A 25,115-nucleotide genomic window follows, 5' to 3' on the forward strand; every position below is an offset into this window, starting at 1 on the left:
TGAGCCCTTTATCTTCAGGCTTTTCAAGACTAGGACCACATCTTGTCTTTTTCACTTGGCAAAGCAACTAGAATACCTGTGGAAACAGTACACATGCTCAATAAGGAGTATGAAAATACAGACTCTAGTGGTTACAGGTTTATAAGCGCATGGTTTTTCAGACTGTATTCCTGCTTACATATAAATTCATTTTATCAATCCTTAAGGTTTGATTTGACACTATTATTCCCATATCTCATTGGTACTTACATATCTGTCCAATTGACTGTGGCATCCTGAAGTACAGGCTTCCTCATGACTGCTGCTCCTTAGCTCAGTTGAAGTGCTATTCAGAGCTCCATCATATCTTCCGTTTCTTAAGCCCACAGGAACTTACTGCCTACCTGCTCTCCCAACCTGCACTCCCCTTTCCTTTTGAAAGGCAAACAACAAAAGGGCTACTATTCATCAGCTCTTCATTTGATTTCCTCCGAGTAAATCAGGAGCAGCCCCTGGCTGTGAACTGGAGTTCCTGGGACTTTATGAGTGTTATGACCCATGGTATTACTACTATTTTTATCTCATTAATATTGACAAACTAAACAGGTTTAGTCACTAGACAGATTTCTGATCAATAAATTACTCTGTTTAACATGGTTCAAAGTTAAGCTTTTATTCGGTTTTAAATTAAAAAAATAAATTTTGTTATTAAATGGGTCTAACTAATGTTTACATACTAGTTTACTTGCTTTAGAATACCACCAGAGAAACAATTAACATATACCACCCAAACAAAAACCTTTGTTAGAAAGATCAACAGTGGCATAATTCAGTTAAATTGAAAAAAAAAAGTCTTAAATGTTTACAATGAATGTTATAAGTAAACCTCTGGTTTTAGTGCCATCCAAATCTAATTGCCATCTTAAAAGTCAGTTGTATTCAGGATACTATACCACAGTGCTAATGTCATCAGCTTCTTCTGGTTTCTTCTGCCTGCTTGGCAGGGATTTCAAGTACTCGAGGTGCCTTCTTGCATCCTCTTGATTTTGCCGCACATAATAAACTACATAGGATATCACCATGGTGAACCAGCCAAACATGGTGACTAGCATGGCATAATCAGTAGTCTTTTTAGGAAGGTTACAAAGATCTGCATCATTGGCAGCATTGAGGAATGGTCTCCCAGCATGTTCATCTAACACAGAAGTCTTACAGATGACGTTGTTGGCAGTTTCATGGTTGGATGCCATGCTCCTCAGGACCTGCTGCAGAGTACAGTCACAGTGCCAAGGATTGTTTGCAATTCTGGCTCTGGCTTTTAAGTTATTGAAAGCATTTTTGTGCACACTTTGAATCCGGTTGTCGGACAAGTCCAAAGTCTGCAAGGTTTCTGCCACTCCTTTAAAGGCATGTTCATCTATAAATTCAATACCATTTTTGGATAAATTGAGGACTCTCAGTTGATGCAAGTCCTTAAAAATTTCATTTGGGATGGATGTTATCTGATTGGAGTCCAAATAAAGTAAGACTGTTTCAGGAGGAAGATCTCTGGGTATTTCCTTGAGATTTGCATTGCTACAACTGACATTTAAACCTCCAGAATGAGAACAAAGGCAGCCTTTTGGGCACATACTGGCAGAATGAAAGCACAGTATCATGAGGACAAAACTTTGTAAGAGCAGACACATGGAGAGGGAACGAGTTAACCACAGGTCTACCAAATGCATGCTGGGATGTCAGCATAATCACACGACCACTTCTCATTTACCCAACAGTGGTGGTAAAAGATTCTGTACAGCCAAAGCGTAGCTTCATTTTCTTCAGCAGAATTAGCAAAAGTGGACTAATAAGTGGACTTCCTCATGGTCAGTATTCGTCTTAAAAATACACCTAAGGAGAGAAGAAAAAGGTTCCTTAGATCGTACAATACAATACAAATTAGTTCATTTCAAAGGAAATAAATGTAATCTAACTGAAAAGTATTGCACAATGGCCTATTATCCTATCAGCGCACAGGGGATTTACTCATCTAACTCCTATTAGCATTAATCTCAGTTTAATACTAAAATTGCAGCACATTTTTAAAAAGATAGACCACAACAGTTCTGAACTGCAGAGGTTTGGGTTTAATATCAGACAATTATTACAAGAAACAGTAGTTTGTTTTTATCACAGACTTACTAAAATAACAGCCATAAAACGTAATTACATTTTCTAAGTTACAATAGAAGGCACATTAACAGGATTTACAGTTCAACACCAGCAACAGTGACAAATAAGGCCAATATTTTTGTAGTTAATGACCTCAAAATGAAATACTTCCTATTTTAAGTCCAAATTAGAGAATTTCCTTGAGGAAACATTTTTCTGAATGAATGCACTCATTATAAAAACAACTGAGACAAATATTGCTGGAAGGCACAGTACAAATCCATATTTCATGTGTGTATTTCCCCCCTCAATTCCTTTTTTGCTTCTGAATGTTTGAGTCTTCTAGTTCACGAAATGTTGCTAGATATTTCTGGAGAGTTCTAAAGAAATAAATTTCATCTTCCATTTTCTGTCTAAAAAGATTTATTGTATATAAGTAACATACAGAAAACAGCAATAAAGCAAATACAAACAAAAGAGACACACAGTACCATGTCTGTGCAATAAACAAAAACTCACTTGAGGTATATTATATCCCAACAGAAGATAAGAAAATGATTAATCTCTCTTAAGCCATCTTCAGGGGGGAAAAGATGGAAATATGCAGAAGCGTATTACTTTAAACAGAAACACAAATGCGGACTATGAAATGTTGACCTATGAGGATTCACAGACCACCTCATTATTTCCCCTCGCCGCATTATGCTAAACCATGAATTGCTAACCATTCCAACCCATTTGTTTTTATTCACACACTTTCTAGTCTTTTAGCAGCTCAGACATTTTCAAGCCTTCTGAGTTATATTTACATATACATGATATTTAACATGCAGGGGAGTCCAATGAAAACTGAAATCCCTATAGGGAGGGATTTGTGAGATTCCACGGAGAACAGAGGATATCTATATTGCAATCTCTTCTGCCTGCAGTTATGGATCCTGCAGAATCCATAAACTAACCACACTTTCCGGCAGCTCACCACAGCATTGACTCTCTAGATTACTGAATATTTTTAACCCAACACATGAGTTTTAGTTAACCACTTTGCTGCTGCAGTTACGTCAGGACAAAACACGCCTTCCGGTATTGCTTTGTGTATCAGGTACATTACGTGTGAGTATTCCATTGCTGCTTCAGTAGAACATTGGAACTTCTGAAGAATTCCACAGCAGCCTCCTGCAGAATATATCTGCAAGACAATTAAACACATTCACTTTTGCACTAGTGAGCTGGGAAAGGGTTTGCACAAGCCACTTGTTAACAGAGCTGGCATTTGGGCTCCATGAACAGGAATCTCAGTTTTCATTAAAAGAAAAAAAAATCTCTCTCTTTTTCTTGCTATGCTAGCCATGAAAATGTAAAATGAAGGGGGGAAAAAAATAACCTCCCCCCCAAAAAAAACACTAAGGCTGAAGAAAGCAGTAGCTGGGCTCTCAGTCTTCAAAGTGAGGCTTGGCAGAACCTAAACGACCAGGTACACACAAACACTTTATGTAAAATAAGTCCATTATGTTTGGGGTGTATCCTTGAGAATCATCTTGCTAAACCTCCCTAAAAACCTTAGGTCAGTCCTGTGCACAATGCTGTTATCATGGAGGGCAGAAAACACTTATGGGCTGCAAAAAAAATGTGTTTCATTAGCCTGCCCAGAAGAGCTTAGTGTTGATTACAATGTTGAGCCCTTTCTGAGGCTAAGATGGAACAGGAAAGTGCTAACATTGGCAGCTCCATAGTGTGGGTCTGCCACCATGCCTGTGGTGGTGGGAGCTGCTGCAAGAGGATCTCTTCTCCACTAGGTTAGCCAGGGCCAGCTCTGGCATTTTTGCAGCCCCAAGCACAAAAAAACCCAAAACTGCGGCGCGGCCGGAGCGGCAAAGCAAGGAAAAAAAAAAAAAAGCGGGGCGGCCGGAGCCAGGGTGCAGGGGTACTCCCTGCGCTACAGACGTGCCCCGGCTAGCGGAGAGGTAGGGGAGGAGAAAGAGAAGGGGGGTGGCCAGGGCTTCAGCGGGCTGCCAGGCTTCCTGCAGACTTGGCACTGGCTGGGGCAGATGGAGCGCGCAGCCCGCTCCCAGTAGGGCGCTCCCCTCCTCCGCACCGCCACTCCCTACAGGGTGGCCAGATCGGCGAACCAAAAAAAACCCCAAAAACCAAAAAAAAAAAAAAAGCGGCCGTGCCGCCCTAGGATTGGGCAGAATGCCGCCCCGTAGAATCTGCTGCCCCAAGCAGGAGCTTGCTCAGCTGGTGCCTGGAGCTGGCCCTGAGGTTAGTTAACAACCCCATGGTCCCTGCCAGCTATTCCAGCAGCACATGAGGAGGTGCACAAGCTACTACTGCACTGAGTAACTGCAGCCCTCTTCTCCCCACCAGAGCCTGCTTGCCCAGCTCCAGCTTGGAGCATGAAGAGTTGACACAGGCCCTGCACATTACTAAGGGAAAACCGGCTGCCTTGACCTTCCCTGCCCACCCAGGAGTCAGGGCAGACCCATTTTCCCACCACATAACAGGTAGGAGAGATTTATGTTCCTTCATTTTTTTGTCTCACCATTTGTTGAATTAAAACCTATACAGAGAATTCCCATCACAGCAGTATTTGGGCTCAAATTAAATTCAACAGTGCACAAACATTCTCCAAAAATGGGGAACAGGTGCTGATTCTTAGAATACACACCACTCTTCACAAGAACCTCACCCCTCACAGAAACAGGAGGATGCCAAAGAAAGAGAACCCTATAAGCAGTGGACACTAACACACACAGTTTTACCATAAACTTGTTCCTTCCTGCCAAGTATTTCTTAATTATTAAAATGACTGTTTCTTCACTCTTTCCTGTGAGGCATACCATGTACCATAAACAACCTACTGCTCATACACTGCAACTTTTTACTAATAAGTAATACTGGAATCCTTACTACAGGAATGCCCAACAGCAATAAAACTCCTCCCTCAAGCTGTTTCAAGTGGCCTGCAGGCATCTCAGTTGCTGATTTCACAGCAACATTAAGTATGGTCATTGTCCTCCTCACCAGGGCCTGAGGCTCAGGCAATGCATTTATTAGCCTGTATTGAAATGAGTATTCAGTATATCCTGGTGGGAAAACAAAGCATAAATTGATTGCTAGCATATACCTGGATGTACAGCTACATCAGTGTTTTCCATAACATGCGTTAATATCATTTATGAAAGTGCACGAATTTACTTTATGAACAGTGAAGCATTTGATAGTTATCAATCCAATAAAAAATAATTTGTCAGACAACAAATGCATGGCACCAAATTTCTAAGATGATGTTACCTGACCACTGTTTAACGAATGCAGAATATTAATTATAATGGGAAGAGTCTGTGAGCAAGACCACTTATATAGCTCTCCAAAAGGATTCCTGCTATGTCTCCATATCTAAGATTCTGAGAGTAGTGTACAGGAAAGTAAGAGGTGAGTGACACATTTCTAGGAGCTGGAGTCCACCAAGGCAAACAGGTTCACAATTGCCATGCTGAACTCTAAGAACACTGATAAGCATCACGGTGCAGAATAGCAGCAAATGTTTCTACCTTTCTGCCCCCTGAACTTTACTCTATAGTGACTCTGGCCAGAGTGGTCACAACCGTACAAATTGCAACTTGAGAAATAATGTGATCGTTATTCTAAGCTCAATGTACTCTTGAGATTGCTGACAAAGGTTATGCAGGAGGCTTGTTATGACTACTACTCAATGTGCTAAGACAGGGGTGGGCAAACTTTTTGGCCCGAGGGCCATATTGGGGTTGCAAAACTATATGGAGGGCCGGGTAGGGAAGGCTGTGCTTCCCCAAACAGCCTGGCCCCCACCTCCTATCCAACCCCTCCCACTTCCCGCCCCCTTACCGCTCCTCTCAGAACCTCCGACCCATCCAACCCCCCTGCTCCTTGTCCCCTAACCGCCCCCTCCTGGGACCCCCTGCCCCTGTCCTCCCCCTTGGATCCCACTCCCTATCCAACCCTCCCTGCTCCCTGTCCCCTGACTGCCCACCCCCTATCCACACCCCTGCCTCCTGACAGGCGCCCCAGGACTCCCATGCCTATCCAACCACTGCCCCCACCCAAACCTCTGCTCCATCCAACCACCCCCTGCTCCCTGTCCCCGGGACCTCCTGCCCCTTATCAAGCCCCCTGTTCCCAGCCCCTTTACCATGCTGCTCAGAGCAGCGTGTCTGGCTGCCACGCCACCCGGCAGGAGCCAGACACGCAGCCCCGCCGCCCAGAACATTGCCCGCGCGGCGGCGTGGCTGCAGGGGAGGAGGGACAGCAGAGGAGGGAGAGGGGGCTAGCCTCCTCAGCTGGGAGCTCAAGGTCTAGGCAGGACCCGTAGTTTGCCCACCTCTGTGCTAAGATATGCTTGTTTTTAACTTTACATCCTCCACACCTCTTCCCTCACCACTTAACCCCTCATTAGTCCATTTCATCCACCAGTTATGTTCTTTTGTAACCTACTTTGTAAGCTCTTTGGAACACATACTGACTTTTTAAGTATTCTGCACAGTGTCTAGCATTATGGAGTGATGATCTCTGATTGGAGCCTATTGGTGCTACAGAAATACAAACAAACAAGTAATAATAAAGAGAAAGCATTTAATCCAAGTAGCTGACTGATGTAAAGGACATGAATGCCTTAGAAATGTCCTAAACTTATTAATTCTTATTACTTTATTCATACAAAGAATTTTCCACACATTTGTGTTATTCATTATCAGCTAATAAAAGCAACAATCAATCTCAGTGAATGGTATTTCTTAAGAATTAATGACTAGCTAGGGATGACAGTCCTTAGCTGTACCTTTTCCTCCCCATTCTCTTCTATACAAATGCTACAAGTCTAAATACTAAGATGGGTGAACTAAACAGCCTGGCATTAAATGAGGACATTGACATAATAGGTCCATCACAGAAACTTGGTGGTATGAGGATAATCAATGGGACCAGTAATACAGGGTACAAAATATATAGGAATGACAGAGCAGGTCACATTGCTGGGGGAGTGGCACTGTGAAAAAATGTGAACAAAAGCATAGAGTCAAATAAAGTAAAAATCTTAAATGAATCAAACTATACCACAGAATTTCTATGCTTAAACAATAAGAGTATAGCTGTAGGAATATACTTCTGACCACCTGACCAGGATGGTGACTGATTGTTAAGTGCTCAGGAACATTATAGAGGCTACAAAAGGCAGAAAACACAATAATGGGGGATATCAGCTATCCCCGTATTAGCTGGGAACATGTCACCTCAGGAAGGGATGCATAGATAACATTTCTAGCCACCATTAATGACTGCTTCTTGGAGCAGCTAGTCCTGGAATCCAAGGGGAGAAACAATCCTTTATTTAGTCCTAAGTGGAGCACACAGAATGTAGTCCAAGAGGTGAATATAGTGGAACCACTCCGGAAGAGCAACCATAAAGTAATTAAATTTATCATCCTTGTTGGGGGAAAAATGTCAAAGAAACCCACCTTAGCAGCATTTAATTTCAAAAAGGGGAACTAAACAAAAATGATGAAGGTAGTTAAATAGAAATTAAAAGGAACAGTTACAAGGGTGAAATGCCTGCAAATTGCATGCAGACCATTTAAAAACCACCATAACAAAGGCTCAAACTAAATGAATACCTGCAAAGAAAAACAGTACAAGGATCAAAAAATGCCACCATGGCTAAACATAAGAGTAAAAGGGGCAATTAGGGCAAAAAGGCATCCTTTAAAAGCTGGAATTCAAATCCTAGTAAGAAAAATAGAAGGGAATATAAACTCAAGTATAATAAGAAAAGTATAATAAGGCAGGCCAATAAATAATTTATAGAACAACTAGCTCTGGACACAAAAACTAACAGCAAAAAATTGTTAAAATACATCAGAAGCAAGAAGCCTGACAAATGATCAGTGGGGCCACTAGACATTTGAGGTGCTAAAAGAGCACTCAAAGAAGACCAGGCCATTGCAGAAAAGCTAAATGGATTATATGCATCAGTCTTCACTGCACAGGATCTGAGAGCGATTCCCAGACCTGAGTGTGGTGTTGAGAGGTTGCTTGTGATTATTAGAACTGGGAGCACTGGCTGTTGGGAGTCTGACAGGACAGGAAGGAGGAAGGAAGGGGGAGGAGTTGAGGAGGCAGAGTGAGAGTTACATAGGGTGCAGCAGCAGCTTGGTAAAGAGGTTTCCACTTTAAAAATAAAGTCCTGTTGAAGTTTGTTCGTACCTTGCCTGGTTGATACAACATTTTGGTGACGAGGATGGATCTTCTGCCTCTGAACCCACCTGCACCCTTTCTGCAAAGCCCAGGTGAGCCTCCAATTGCCTGTATCCACAACACCTTGCAAGCTACACAGGATGATAAGTGCAAAGCAATGCACATTGAAAAAAATAATCCCAACCATACATACAAATCGATGGGGGTCTAAATTAGCTGTTGCCACTCAAGAAAGATCTTGGAGTCATTGTGGATAGTTCTCTGAAAACATTTGCTAAATGTGCAGTGGCAGTCAAAAAAGCTAACAGAATATTAAAAACCATTAGGAAAGAGATAGATAATAAAACAGAAAACATCATAATGCCTCCATATACATCTATGGTATGCCCACACCTTGAACACTGCATGCTGTTCTGGTCTCCATATCTCAGAAAAGAACATTAGAATTGGAAAAAAGACAGAGAAGGGCAATGAAAATGGTTAGAGGTATGGAACAGCTTTCATTTGAGGAGGGAGTAAAAAGACAGATTGTTCAGTTTAGAAAACAGACAACCAGGAGGAAATATGAAAGAGATCTATAAAGTCATGAATGGTATGGCAAAAGTGAAAGTGAATAAGAAAGTGACCTCTGCATATAACGTAAGAACTAGAGGTCACTATGAAATTAAATAGGCAGCAGGTTTAAAACAAACAAAAGAAAGCACTTCTTCACACAATGCAGTGTCAACCTGTGGAACTTGTTGCCAGGGGATAGGTTGTGAAGGCCAAAACTACAATGTGAGCTGGTAACATGGCTGTGATTTCAAAAATTACCAATGATCATCTCATGTCTGTTGAGATTAGGGAGACCAGACAGCACATGTGAAAAATTGGGACGGGGGTGGGAGGGTAATAGGAGCCCATATAAGAAAAAGATCCAAAAATCGGGACTGTCCCTATAAAATTGGGACATATGGTCACCCTAGTTGAGATCCTCTACAAAGTAATAAGTAGTTAAATCTAACAACTGATAAACTAAAACAATTGCAAATGAAAACTCACAGTGTACGTTAGAGGCAGCCTAGAATCAGGAGTGCACTGAAACACTCATTTTGGTCTTGTCTCAAACTTGCTAGTTCCTTAGGTGATGAGCACCTAAATTGCTGGGGCCAGGTAAATTAAAATTAATTGAAAGAGAGAAGTAAAATACACCCTTCTGGTGGGCTGGCCTGGAGAAGCAGCTTTATCTTCTACTGGAGCTCCAGAGGAGCTCTGAAGGTAAAGCAAGAACACAGCGTAAGAAATTAGATTCTGGTCTTCAGTCTGGAGGGTACTGGCAACCTTAGCTTTCAGTGCAGCTTTCACTGGTGATGGGTTCACCAAACATCATATTATTATTTATTTATATTACTGTAGTGTCTAGAAGCCCTAGTCATGTACCAGGTTCCCATTGTGCTATGCACTGTACTAACAGAACAAAGTGGTGGTCCCTGCCCTCAGGAACTTACAATCTAAATATAAGACAAGAGACAACAGATGGATATAGATGGACAGGGGGATACAAGGAATCAACATAATAGCCAGTGATCTCAGTACACCAGCAGCCTCACCGTTGTCAAGATTTTGTAGGCATTAAGGCAAAGGAGAGATTTAAGGAAGGATCTAAAGGTGTATAATGAGATCATTTTGCAGATGTTTGCAGGGAGCACCTCCCAAAGATATGGGGCAGCATGGGAGAAAGCACACAGGCACTTTTTTGAAAATTTAGCAAGTGGGCAATGGAGTCTGACATCATGGGCTGTTTCTAGATGAGCATCAACAGCGAAGGAGAGAGATGACAGTTGTGGTCAATCCCCACCCGACCTAGCTGATGGCACAAGTGCATGGCTGCCTTGGAGGCAGGTAATCAGTAGTACTACTACATAGGGCAATCTTGAGAGAGATGCCAAGAGATGCTTAGAAGGTGCTAAGTGCCCTAAGCTCCCAAATGAAAGTCTAGAGTATTTTCAGCAGCTTACAGAACTAAGCCCTTATGCAGTTAGAAAAATCATGAATAAAAGCCAACAGCAAATGAGGTAGGAGAGATAAAGTTCAGGAGAGATCACTGATTCAATGAATAATAGAAATGTCATGATTAATCAGTGTGAGCCTGAACTTAATTACATAACAGATTCATTATCTAATGATATACCTAATGTACCCACACCATAATATTCTCTTAATACAGGACTTGAAATGTCAGTGGACATTCTCAGCTCTTCAAGACTTCCATTATAAATATCTTTTTAACACTACATACTTGTCCACTAAACATTTTTGGTTATAGATGTATCTGTTATAAGAAACAGTTAATAGATCATTGGGTATGAATACTATTTCTTAACAATTATGCAGTAATAAAAAATAGTTAAGGAGAGCCTGCATGAATATTTTAAACTATAATTACTTTCTGATAGCAAGATCACTGAATGTATTGCTCTTGAACAGGTTAACAGCTTGCTTAATTATACTGTGTGGGCAAGTGAATCAGCACTTTTAGACTGATGGGTTGGGTTCATGTTAAAAACGTATTTGACTTTTCTTCTTTTTCCTCTTGAAGTCAGAAATTAATTTTATAACTCTGAACTGACAAAAAATTGTGTGAAGCAAATACAAGAAAAGCTCAGTATAGGGAAAAAAGCAATTACCTCTTTCTTCCAGGCTTTGTATGTTGCTTCTAATCTTGGCAGTGTTTTGTGGAAAACACATAGGTCAGAATGAGAATTGGTTTTAATGGGAGAAGCACAATAAAAAACAAAAACAAAAAACCCACCCACCAACCAAAACAGCTGCCCAGGGTTGCTGTTAGGGATCTTTGAATCCTGGCAAAGATCGAAAAGGGCTTTAATTGATTGTTTTGCTGCTACCATCCTTTACTTTGTAAGCTATTCAGCGATATCTACCTTTTCCTGATTCTCTCCTGTATCCCTTTCTTATGGTTTAGATCAGGGGTGACCAACCTGAGCCTACGAAGGCGCCAGAATTTACCAATGTACGTTGCCAAAGAGCCACAGTAATACATGAGCAGCCCCCACATCAGCTCTCCCACCATGCTCCCAGCGCCTCCCACCCACCAGCAGCCCGCCAACCAGCACCTCCCCCTCCCTCCCAATCAGCTGTTTCATGGGGTGCAAGAGGCTCTGGAGGGGAATGGGGAGGAGCGAGGGCTCAGGGGAGGGGGCAGGAATGGGTGGAGTGGGGGTAGGGCCTGTGGAAGAGCCAGGGGTTGAGCAGTGAGCACCTCCTGGCACACTGGAAAGCAGTAACTCCAGGCCCGGAGTCGGTGCCTATACAAGGAGCCGCAAATTAACTTCTGAAGAACCGCATGTGGCTCCAGAGCCACAGGTTGGCCACCCCTGGTTTAGGTGGACCATAACAGGCTAATCATCTCTCTTATATCTCCCACAAGCAATATATTCAATAGATAAATAAACATAAGCAAGATTTCAATATGCAATTTGACATAAGAGTGGAAATATTATGCAAGGTGAACTTTTAATACAAATTGAACTCTCACTAACTAGGTTTTACAAGTGTAACTCTTTAATTACCAGGATAAATTTTCGGACACTTCAGCAATTACTCATGAAACAGACTCTAAAAACAGGCTTTCATTATGTTCAGTCACATCAGTAGGGTTCTTTCAGGTGATGGAGAAATGGCCCATTATTAACAGCGATTATAAGCGAGTTTTCTGTTCCCATCTCAACTGCTTCGGAGGACAGTTTCATTACTGTAGTGTAGATGAGACAAAAACATTTTCAGTACCACTACAGAAGTTGAGACTATGAGGTCTCTGTGATAGGTTTGGTCACAGAGACCCCCTTGAGGCTGTCACCTGATGTGCTGAGATTCTCTCTGAGCCCATTTTCCACTGCTAGCCTGGGACTCCAGAACCCTGCCTTGTTGAGCCAGACACGCTAGTCTGCTGCAACAGAGACCCAGGTCTGGTCCACACCCTCAAAGCTGCAGGCTTTAACTGAAAACCACTCAGCAAGTCACCTACCTCCAGCACCCAAATACATATGCCCCGACTCTGTGGGTGCTCTGGGGCTGGAGCACCCAGGGGGGAAAAATTAGTGGGTGCTCTGTATCTACAGGCCGCCAAGCTGCCCTCCCTCCCCGACCACCTCTTCCTCTGCCTCCGCCCCCACATCCGAGCATGCTGCATCCCTGCTCCTCAGCCTACCTCCCAGCTCTTCCTGCCACCACCAAACAGCTGTTTGGGGGCTCCAGGAGGGAGGGGGAGGAGCAGGAACATGGCACACTCACGGGAGGAGGCGGGGAAGACGCAGGGTCGGGGATATGGGGAAGGAGTCGGACTAGGGGCAGGGAGGGGTGGAGACTTTGGGGAAGGGGTTGGAATGGGGGCATGGCAGGGGTGGGGCCTCATGGAAGGGGTGGAGTCAGGGCAGGGCCGGGGACAAGGGGGAGGTCAAGCACCCACTAGTGGTAGCAGAAATCAGCACCTATGCCCAGACACCGAGTTTCCACTGGGATCCAAACCCCAAATAAATCTGTTTTACTCTGTATAATGATTATACAGGGTAACCTCATAAATTGTCCGCCTTCTATAACACTGATAGAGATACACAGAGCTGTTTGCTCCCCCAGGAATTAATCACTTACTCTGGGTTTACTAATAAACAAAAGTGATTTTATTAAGTATAAAAAGTAGGATTTAAGTGGTTTCAAGTAATAACAGACAGAACAAAGTAAGTTACCAAGCTAAATAAAACAAAACACTAAAGTCTCAGCCTAATACATTTAAGAAACAGAATACAGGTAAAGCTCACCCTTAGAGATGTTCCAATAAGTTTCTTTCACAGACTAGATTCCTTCTTAGTCTGGGCACAAGCCTTTCCCCTGGTACAGTTCTTGTTAGTTCCAGCTCAGGTGGTAACTAGGGGTTCTCTCATGACTGCACCCCTGCTTTGTTTTGTTCCACTCCCTTTTATAGCTTTGGCACAAGGTGGGAATCTTTTGTCTCTCTGGGTTCCCACCCTTCCTTTTAAAAGGAAAAGCACCAGGTTTAAGATGGATTCCAGTACCAGGTGACATGGTCACATGTCCTGTGAGACCCCAAGCCTCTATTCTTTCCGGCCTGACTCACAGGAAGGCTTACAAGTAAACAGAGCCATTTACAACTAATTATTCTAGTTAATGAGAGCTATTAAAATCCTAAGCCACCAATAATGGCGCATACTTTGCATAATTACAATAGAACATGAGAGTAATATTTCATGTATCTAAAACTAGAAATAAGAATGATACATTCATACATAGGATGAACACACTCAGTAGATTACAAATCTTATAATGATACCTTACAAGAGACCTTTTGCATGAAGCATATTCCAGTTACATCATATTCACCCTTATTAAACATATTTCCATAAAACATATGGAATGCAACATCACAATCTCAATCACATTTTCTGTAACAATGTGGAAAAAGATTTTGTCCCAGCAATTAAACCCTTTTCAGCAGCATTCTTTAGGTCCATCTACCCTAGAAAAATGACAAACTCCTGAAACAATTTTTTCTAAGGTAGATGAACCCAAATACCAGTTCCACTCTCAAGACTGGTTCTGAGCTGGAAGTATCTGGGATAGCTAGCCACTGAAGCAGGTTTCAGAAGGATCCAATAAACATTTTAGACATAAAAGGTCAACTTCACATATTTGCTTAGCTACTTCTCCTACATGATACAGGAACAAACACCAAACTGAAAGAAACAAACGGTTCACTTAATCAATACCTAGTTTTATATTGGTCAATGGTGGATGCTTCAGGAAATGCGTAAGTCCTCCCATAATGCACTTAATTCTGCAAAACCATATCATGAAAAATTTCTTCTTGACTTCAGATGGTGATCTGTGTATACATAAGCATTGATAGTCCTTGCAATTTCATCCTAGCTAGTGACTGCAGATGCTGTTCTTGTTCATATAAATATCTAACTCTTTTTCCAAAATATGTGGTGAGAAAGGCATTGTCCCAAACAGATGACTCTGTAAGTATATTTCCCTATGAAGAGAAATGAGAACCAAATTGTCTAGAGAGCATTATCTCATTTTTAAAGGCACTCATTCCCTTCTTCATCCTGTCATGTTCAGGCCTACCCAAGCCCCTTCCAAATGCTACAGAATCTTATTAGACAGTGAACAGGCTACAGTAAAGACTTGTACAGTTCCATGTCTGGTTAAACTAGGGGACTCGGCATGACCATCTTTTAAGAATGCATTTAAATGTGTTATTGATAAATTTCACCTAACTATGCCATGGTCTCTTCTCTTGAAGGTCAGTGTCCAGATCATCATGCAGCCACTACACCCAGGCTTCCTCAGACACCATCCACAGTGGAAAGGAAGGCAAACAAGGTAAAACATATACAAGTAAAACGAGACAGGAAGAATAATGAGGTATAGTCTATGTTTAAGCACTCGCTAGCCTAGTTAGCACAATATTTATAAAGTGGGACTGTTTGAAAAAAGCAATGAACAGCACGTATCAGTTACTTCACTGACACAGGAGAAGAAAATCAGAAAAAGCATCATTATAATTAGGCTGGGGAAGCTGTGCTGATAAAGTCAGTAAGGCAGCCATCAGCCCGCCAACCTGAAGGGAATATTCAGCAAGGAACACAGTAGTGACTATATAAAACTGACTATTGCATAACAAAGCTTCCGGAAACCAGATCGAACAGTCTACTTCAAGATTTCCAAACATGGGGGAATTGGCATAGGCCCAGTGTAATAGACCCCACTGTAGAAAGCATGACTGGGGGAAAAGGAAGCATGGTCAGGAACTGTAACATCTACCCAATCCCTGGCCACCATGATGGCGACTGATACCAGTCAGTGCAACTGAAAGCAAATAAGGGTTGTTGTGACAATTGGGCCTACAAATTTACCCCAACTATGAGCTCAGCTGTAAAAAGAATGTAAAAGTTCATAAGATGTTATAATAACCTATAACTACAAATATTGATGGGAAAAAGAACAAAAGGGAGGCAGAATAACTGAATTAGTTGATCCTATTAAATAACTGCTTGTTAATTATGCTTGTTAAAAAGTGAAGTCAGAAGTTAATGAGCCAAAATTAGTATGTCAGATAGATATTAGCCCTAACTGGAAATCAAAATAATGAGGGGACGGCTACTCCACCCATCACTCCTTTTTTGGGGCCTTAAAAGAAAACAGTTTTTATGGAGAAAGTACTTAAGAACAAAAGGAAGAACAAATGGAAGCTACAAATTGTTGGGCTCAACGGGTAGTGATCAACGGGTCCATGTCTAGCTGGCAGCCGGTATCAAGTGGAGTGCCCCAAGGGTCAGTCCTGGGGCCGGTTTTGTTCAATAGCTTCATTAATGATCTGGAGGATGGCGTGGACTGCACTCTCAGCAGCTTTGCAGATAACACTAAACTGGAAGGAGTGGTAGATATGCTGGAGGGTAGAGACAGGATACAGAGGGACCCAGACAAATTAGAGCAGTGTTCCCAAACTTTAACAACCTGTGAACCCCTTTCACTAAAATGTCAAGTCTCACGAACCCCCTCCTAAAAATGAGTATTTCCAGGGATTTTCTCCTTTACCTGAGTATAAATTATAAAAGCAGTGATCTTGGAAAAATAAAATTTGTTTTTATGACATGCTTATTACACTTTTTTATTAATATTATCATTACCGTATTTTTATTAAATTATGAAACCGGCAACACTCTTCCAAGATCTCACTTTTGTAGCTTGTATCACTTTGAATAAGCCTGTTATAAGACAAGGCTCCTATGTTTCATCAAGGAATATCAGATGTGAAACTGCATGAAGGTATTTAAGAAATCAACTCAAAGAGTTTCTCCTACACAAGCATTCAGGTATTGAGTAGTCCAGGCAAACAACGCACGTTACAACAAAGCTTAAACTTGTTCTTCATAATAATTTTAGAAACAATACTAGCTGCCTATTTAATTTTAAAAACAGCAAAAAATATCCACCTCCGTTTCCATTTCTTATAAGAAGTCTTAAAGTTTAAATCTCCTCGGTGTGATAGATATGCTTGCTTTGATCTGCTTAGCTCTTGGAAGTCCAGGGGCTCTGGGCTGCTGGCCCCGTGCTGCCTGGGGTCCCTAGCGACAGCTCTGTCCACCATTAGGGATTTTTTTCCCCCAAGAGCCCCCTGTAATATTTCATGAACCCCTAGGGGTTCACAAACTCCAGTTTGGGAACCACTGAATTCGAGGATTGGGCCAAAAGAAATATGATGAGGTTCAACAAGGACAAGTGCAGAGTCCTGCACTTAGGACGGAAGAATCCCATGCACTGCTACAGACTAGGGACTGAATGGCTAGGCAGCAGTTCTGCAGAAAAGGACCTAGGGGTTACAGTGGATGAGAAGCTGGATATGAGTCAACAGTGTGCTCATGTTGCCAAGAAGGCTAATGGCATTTTGGGCTATATAAGTAGGGGCATTGCCAGCAGATTGAGGGACGTGATCATTCCCCTCTATTCTGCATTGGTGGGGAGTACTGTGTCCAGTTTTGGGCCCCACATTACAAGAAGGGTGTGGAAAAATTGGAAAGAATCCAGCGGAGGGCAACAAAAATGACTAGGGGGCTGGAGCACGACTTATGAGGAGAGGCTGAGGGAACTGGGTTTGTTTAGTCTGCAGAAGAGAAGAATGAGGGGGGATTTAATAGCTGCTTTCAACTACACCTCTACCCAGATATAACGCGATGTAATATAACACGAATTCGGCTATAACGCAGTAAAGCAGCGCTCCGGCAGATCAAAGCAAGTTCAATGTAATGCAGTTTCACCTATAATGCGGTAAGATTTTTTGGCTCCCAAGGACAGCGTTATATCGAGGTAGAGGTGTACCTGCAAGGGGGTTCCAAAGAGGATGGATCTGGATTGTTCTCATTGGTAGCAGATGACAGAACAAGGAGTAATGGTCTCAAGTTGCAGTGGGATGACAGGTATTATCATTTTTCATACCATTGAAGACACTACCAAACAAGAGGGTTTTTCCTTTTAAAAACTGTGTACAACTAAAGGGAAAAGGAACAAGAAATGTTGTTAAAAAGAAAGACTTACTTAATACTTTACTTTTCAAATCCTTTAACTCTTTTTTCCTTCTTTTCTGTGTCTTTAATAAAAGGTTAAAAAGGATTTTTAATGGTGTGTTTGCCATGGCGCTAATCAGGTCGAGGTCTCTGTATACCAAACCACAGACCTTGTTTAATATTATTTAATGTTGGACAGTGACTGGGTTATGTTAACACCTTTAGCCCATATATTCCATCTACATTAGTACAACACGGTATGTCTACACTGCTCTGGGAGTGAGTCTCCCAGCACCAGTAGAAAGGGTCCACTTAGTGATAGCAGTACAGACACTGCAGCTCAGACTCCCAAGTCCACCTAATCCCATGAGACTGAACTGGGGTGGCTAGTCTCCGCCACAGCACAGCCACATTGCTATTTTGAGCACACTAACGCAAGTCTGTCTCCTCAGCCTGGGTGGCTCGCTCCCATGTGCAGAGCTGACATACCCTCTAGGCTAATTGCACCTCAAGACCAGCCCCCTCACAGATTTGGATGAAGAGAAAGGGCCAAAAAGGTGGCTTAAAGCCATCTTTGTACTTCCCCCCCCTTCTGATCTGGTCCTATATCATAGTTAAATCATTATGTTAATTAAAAGAAGGCTAAAGCATAAAAAAAGAACAAACAAACTCAAGGTATATAATGATAATCTTTGAAATAAGGAATCTAGAAGTAAAGAAACCAGGAGAGCAGAGACTGTAACTAAACAAACATGGAGATTACACCCAGGAAGAAGATCAGGCCATAAACCAAATATTAAAAAATGAATAAATTCCCTTGGCAGTCCCTGTCTATGATCTTCTGCTAATCTGAAGAAATATGAAAGAAAGAGAAGGGTTGCCAATTATACAAGTATAAAAGGGGACAGCACTTCAGGCCTGGTCTACACTACGTGTTTATACCGAATTTAGCGTTAAACCGATTTAACGCTGCACCCGTCCACACAACGAAGCCCTTTATATCGATTTAAAGGGCTCTTAAAACTGATTTCTGTACTCCTCCCCAACGAGGGGAGTAGCGCTGAAATCGGTATTGCCATGTCAGATTAGGGTTAGTGTGGCCGCAATTCGACGGTATTGGCCTCTGGGCAGTATCCCACAGTGCACCATTGTGACCGCTCTGGAAAGCCATCTGAACTCGGATGCACTGACCAAGTAGACAGGAAAAGCCCTGCGAACTTTTGAATTTCATTTCCTGTTTGCCCAGCGTGGAGCGCTGATCAGCATGGACTGTACGGGAGATACTGGATCTGATCGCTTTATGGGGAGACCAATCTGTTCTATCAGAGCTCCGTTTCAGAAGACGAAATGCCAAAGCATTTGAAAAAATCTCCACACAGAGGCCACAGCAGGGACTCCACACAGTGCTGCATGACAAGCGTAACAGAAAGCCAAAGAATCAAATGGACGCTCATGGAGGTAGGGAGGGAGGGGGGACTGAGGACTCCAGTTATCCCACAGTCCCCGCAGTCTCCGAAAAGCATTTGCATTCTTGGCTGAGCTCCCAATGCCTGAAGGATCAAAAACACTGTCCCGGGTGGTTCAGGGTATATCTCATCAATTTACCCCCCTCCCTCCCTCCCGTGAAAGAAAAGGGGAAAAAAAAATCATTTCTCACCTTTTTTCAATGTCACCGTATGTCTACTGCATGCTGCTGGTAGACGCGGTGCTGCGGCGCTGAACAGCAGCATCCCCTCCCCTTCCTTTCCTGATGGCAGACGGCATAAAATGGTGGAAAACCGTCCTCTTCATCCTGTGAGTGCTCCTGGCTGGCCTCAGTGAGGTCGGCCGGGGCGCCTGGGCAACAATGGGAATGACTCCTGGTCATTCCCGGCAGACGGTGCAAGAGGACTGATAACCGTCATCACCAATTTCCAATTGCAAACGGTGCAAAATGACTGATAAATGTCATCGCCAATTTCCAATTGCAGACGGTGCTATAGCTGGTAACCGTCTCTGCTACCTTGCAAAGGCAAAAAACGGGCTGCATGGTTGCCATGCTATGGCGTCTGCCAGGGCAATCCAGGGCAAAAGGGCACAAAATGATTGTCTCCCGTTGCTGTCACGGAGGAAGAATTGAGTGACGACATTTACCCAGAATCACCCGCAACACTGTTTTTGCATTGGGATCTCAACCCAGAATTCCAATGGGCGGGGGAGACTGCGGGAACTATGGGATAGCTACGGGATAGCTACCCACAGTGCAACGCTCCGGAAATTGACATTAGCCTCGGTACATGGACACAGACCGCCGAAATAATGTGCTTAGTGTGGCCGCGTGCACTCGACTTTAAACAATCTGTTTTAAAAAACCGGTTCATGTAAAATCGGAATAATCCCGTAGTGTAGACATACCCTCAGAACAAGACATTAGCAGGCAGCAACATAGCCCTACATTGAAGACTATGTTAGCTGTATGATGAGGGTCTCAAAGAACCAAAAGGCATATCAGACTAGAATCAGCCAGTAAATAATAGCAAGAAATTAAACTGGAGAATTAGAAAATTTCCAAATGATACCCCTAAAATTTACTTAAAGGCTTGGTTTCTGGATAATCAGAGCCCTCAAATTTCCATTTTTTAAAAATTATTTTTGCCTTTAAAATTCTTGAAAGCAATATAAAATAATGTGGATTAAAAAAAATAACCATGAGCACAGATTATGAGATCAATAAGCAATTCAACAATTTTAAGATGACATTCTAATGACCTTCCAAAATAAAAAGACAACAGAATGTGTTAAATGAAAACCTTAGAAGATACTGTGCTAAGTAATCTTGAGGAGATTGGTATTGCTGATGTTTCTCTGTTAACTGTTCTGAAGTTACTTCCACTGTCATGGAATGAGCAATTAAGAGAACAAAAAGCATCCATCTTCTCTCTCACACACACACACACACCATAATTTGCACACGCTTGTGATAAGAAAAGGTATCACACATCTGTACAATTGGTCATATACCTCTGTTCACACCATCTCCCATGGATTTACCCTACAATTCCAATCTCCTGAGCAGCTTCAAATAACTGCTACTTCTTTAAAATCAGCATGCCAAAGAAATGATTCTTTTTCCTCTGAAATTATCTCGGAGTGCGAGGGCCAGCAAGATTCAGCCCTGGGCCAGTAGCAGTTTTTTCTTTATCTAAATATGTCACAGCTTTAAAGTTGAATACCGGATAGCCTTGCAGGGTTAGAAATGAGAGGATGCACAGTCTGACCCCTACACTCACTTCTAGCTCTGAAGGCTGCTGTAAAACTGCAGCTACCAATGGCACCAAGAAGTGATTGCTGCAGCAGAAGATCACTGGAGCACAGATCATGTTCCCCTTTCCCCAGCCCTGCTTTCTGCACAGGTGGCCAAAATGAAGGATAGAGCTGCAATAGTGCTGTTGCTCTGTTTCACCTGAGGCTCTCCTAATGAAGTGAGACTCTACCAGTCGCCAGACAAGATGGCTTTAATGTCACTTTGTGCTAGCAGTGCTTCACAGATCACTAGATCTTAAGGCCAGGGGGGACCATTAGATTATCTAGTCTGATGGCCTGTACAATACAGAACATTTAATTTTACCCAGTTCCCCCTTGTAATGGGTTGCACGCCACACCCTGTTGGATTTGGCCCCTTGGCCCCACTCCTTAAAGACTCAGGGACGCTCCCAGCTGGTGCAACCCCCGTGATCTTTATTTTGTGTCCATTTCCCACCATCAGTTTCTCACTATTTACAGGCTATTTACACGGCTTGGCCTCACACAGGCCCGACCAGCAACAGACTATTAGGCTCCTTCCTCCCTCTGAGCCTGACCTTCCCCTCCTGTTCTTTACCCTCCCGCCTTCTTGCACTTCCTCCCAGCCTTTTAGCTCCTGCTAATGAGGCCGGCAGGTGTGGGCAGTTCCCAGGCAACCACTGGCTATTTACCCAGCTCCAGTCCATTCCCCCTGATTGGGGGCTGGATGGCAGAAGTAGATTAGGGGCTTTCCTGGCAGCGCCCTGCCATACCCCTGTATTAAACTGCATTGGTTTAGACCAGGGGTTCCTAAACTTGGTTCGCGGCTTTTTCAGGGTAAGCCGCTGGTGGGCCGCGAGATGCATTGTTTACCTGAGTGTCTGCAGGTACGGGTGTTGGCAGCTCCCAGTGGCTGCGGTTCACTGTTCCCAGCCAATAGGAGCTGCAGGAAGCAGCGCAGGCCAGGTCACCACTCCCTGCAGTTCCCATTGGCCAGCACCGGCGAACTGCAGCTACTGGGAGCTGCGAACACCCAGGTAAACAAAGTATCTTGTGGCCTGCCAGGGGCTTACCCTGAACAAGTCACAAACCAAGTTTGGGAACCCCTGGTTTAGACTAAAGCATTTCAGTTCTTGGAAGACTACACTGTTGTGTGCCACAGGCAGCGCTGGCTTTAAGCCGATTCCCCCGATTCCCCAGAATTGGGCCCCGCGCCTAAGAGGGCCCCGCACCTTATTTTTTTTTAAATTCATCTGGCGGCAGGAGGGGGGTCCGCTCTGGGTCCTTGGGGGCATTTTGGCGGCCGGGGGTGGGGGGAGTGTCCGCTCCGGGGCTTCTGCGGCATTTCTGTGGCGGGGGGTCCTTCGGTGCCACGGAAGACCTGGAGCAGACCCCCCCCCCACCTCCGAAGCGCTACCGAAGCCCAGGACCACCGCCAGGTATTCAAATCAGGCCCCGCCCTTCATAAAGCCGTCCCTGGCCACAGGCAGAGAACAGGAGAGACAGAGGTGCCACCAAAGGCTGAAGGCTGCCTGACTGCCATGCTTGGGGTGGCAAAAAAGCTAGAGCCGCCCCGATAACGTTGCTGTAGAAAACAGAACATTCATGCCCTCCTAGAGAAAACCCATCACAGAAGAGAAAAAAGAGGAGCCCAAAACGGATAAAAACTCGTGGAGTTTCCTTTAAGTTCTTCTGTCAGGTTTTGTCTCCTTATGAAGAAGCAAAGGTTCTGCCCATCCCAAACCTGCTGGTCCCTGAGAACCATCCAGAGCTCTGGGATTTGTCGGAGGCATTATGCATTGTATAGCTCAAGGGTTCACAGTGGTTTTCTCTCCCTATCTTCCAGCACAGCTCAGATGGAGCCATGTTAGAACTCTTGCTGCATGTGGCAGCCTCTGGAATCCCCAACACGGAATGGTCTCTGCAGGAAGGTTAATTCAGCCATAGGTTGCTAAGGAGACAATGCAACTTACCCGTTACTCCATTCTTCTTGCACTCTACAGGTTCAGATTATTTGGATTGGGGTGGGGACGGTGTATGGAAGTGGCTGACCATCCCCTTCTGCACAGTCACATGCATGGAGGATTATCTCTGTGTACAACCCTATGCAATACAACCTGAAATTACTGCCCAGAAGAAATGGATCAAAATCTTCCCAATTTTACAGCTAATCGCAATACAGATATCTTTAAACTTTACATTTTGTCTAGAAAGGAAACAGAAATTTCTGATGATACAGAATTGTTTAATGGTTTTTACATTACTAGACAACAAAACAAGAGCCTGAAAACTACATCCAATGCTGGGTTCCTAAAGTTAAAGAGCCATGGATGCTAAGCACCCCTAGAAATAAGGCCATGTAGTTAGATTTAGGTGCCATACTTTAGACACCAAGTTTGAAAACGTTTACCAAGATATTTAGGACTCATTGTTCCTCAGCTACCTTTGGCTGAGATAAGCTTGGTACGGGTTTGGTCTGGGGGGTATTATTATTAAGGTTATTATTTGCACTGCAGTAGCACTGAGGCCCCAATCAGGCCCCATTGTGCTATATGCTGTACAAACATATAAGAACAGATTCTAGGCACCTAATGATGCAGTTAGGTACCTACTGCAATTTTCAGGAGTGCCTAGGCACCTAACTCCCATGGCAATCAATGGGAGTTGGGTATCTAGGGACTTTTAAAAATCCCAGTAGGTGCTTATCTGAATCTTTAAGGCACCTAACTATCTTTAAATATCTGGCCAAAAGTTCCTGCCTCAAACAAACAGTTTACAATCTCAGCATCTGATGTGAAACAACAGGTGGAGAAAAAAAAACAAAATGGGGAAGGGTGTATGACAAGGTAACAATTAAGCCAACTATGTTTGATGTAATAAGCAGCAGTCTTATCTCATCCATTACCCAGCCACTGTTGTGTGTTTTGGAAGCAACATAGCAGAGGTGAGTCGTAAGGAGAGGAGAGATTTGAAGTAGACAATATAGATGCTCCATAAGGAGCTCACCCCATGCACAAGGGCCGACATGGTTTTTTACGTTTCATTTGTATGTTTGCTCTTCAATAGTCACTATCCGTATTTAGTACGTTAAAGTCATCCTCCAAGAAAAATACATAATAAAATTCTTCCAAGTTTCACAGCATCTTCCCTTCCAAGGCTGTGAAATACTACTTATCACTACTGTTTAGAAATTGACATTATAATAATTAATTTCTACTCAGTCTTCTTAACCAAGCTAAACGAATTGAGTCTGTCCACAAACTGTTTTTCTGGATGTAATGTATTTGTTTCTTTAATTGACTCTATTCTATTTCTCTTAGTTTCTTTCACTTGAGCCATATGCTTACCTTTCGTGTCATATAAACTGTTCTTTATTTCACTTAAAACAATAAAAAAACCCTGGTTACTAACAACATTACAGAAAAGAAGAAAAAATGTTTATATTATTAAATAAAAAATGAGAGGGAATGCATGTCAAGCAAAGGAAATATAATTAATTTAAAAATGAAACAAGTAATATGAATTATTTTGACCCTTCAATTAAGTTCCAGCCAAAATACTTCTACAGGAGGCATTTTTTAGCCCATAAGTCCATGCATAAAAAATTCAAGAGTTTAGCTAGCAGTTTGCAAAAACATTACTTAACATGGTTTATCCATGCATGACTTTATAAAGTAAATGAGATTCAATTTTTGGTAAAGAAAAGTAATGAAGTGCAAAATCACTTCTCTTTAGAATGACAAGTAGAAGGCCTACTCTATTTGTTAGGCAGTTTGTTGTCTTTGAAGACATTTTTCTCCACTTTGTCTTTCTAAAGATTTTTATTTAAATATTAAAGCAGACTTTAATGCAGAAGGGTCACTCCATGAGAAACTTTCATTCAGACAACAGGACTGCATTTTACTTTCTTATTCATGTTTTTAACTAATATTTTAAAATATATCTCAACTGCAAGAGAATTACTAGAATCAGACAACACATTTGTGTCTTTCATCAGAATATTCATTCATTGTATGCAACTAGTACAATCAAATTTCAGTGTATTATATAACAAGATTAAACATGCTGGAGGTTTTTTAATAGTTAGCCCTGCCAACTTGCAGCATGGTATGACACTATTATTCTGTATGTACAAATTTTAATATTTCAGTTTTCCAAAGAACACTTGGATGCTCCTCAATCACTTGTACAGAAACTTGAACTTTATGCCTCATGTTCAATTTGTGCACTCTTCTTTTTTTTCCTTTCCAAATATTCTGAACATTTTTCCTACACAGATTCCTCCTGAAATTCAATAGTGACAATTTCTTTCTTTACACTCCCACATACAGTATGCACAAGCTGATAAACAGAATTAGTCCACACTCTGCTTTTATGTCAGGCACCATAGGTCAACAAAACTTTTTCAGCAGA

At 42.7% G+C, this 25,115-nt stretch overlaps 1 protein-coding gene across 5 annotated transcripts in view; it reads right to left on the minus strand.

The window, feature by feature from the left end:
* Positions 1-636: 636 nt before the first annotated feature.
* The window catches only part of LRRC3B (leucine rich repeat containing 3B), a 54,910-nt gene continuing 30,431 nt past the window's right edge, over positions 637-25,115 (minus strand). For 2 of the 5 annotated variants that reach the window (XM_045007293.1, XM_045007290.1), the window contains one exon: positions 637-1,869. In XM_045007293.1, the coding sequence (XP_044863228.1) occupies positions 927-1,706 (780 nt within the window). In that variant the 5' untranslated portion in view covers positions 1,707-1,869 and the 3' untranslated portion in view covers positions 637-926. Of the gene's footprint in view, positions 1,870-3,241; positions 3,259-14,138; positions 14,391-22,675; positions 22,778-25,115 lie in introns of those variants that run through there. The other 3 variants (XM_045007292.1, XM_045007291.1, XM_045007295.1) reach the window with 3 other exon arrangements.

This window comes from Mauremys mutica, chromosome 2 (assembly GCF_020497125.1).
Source record: "Mauremys mutica isolate MM-2020 ecotype Southern chromosome 2, ASM2049712v1, whole genome shotgun sequence".
NCBI classification, from domain to species: Eukaryota; Metazoa; Chordata; order Testudines; family Geoemydidae; genus Mauremys; species Mauremys mutica.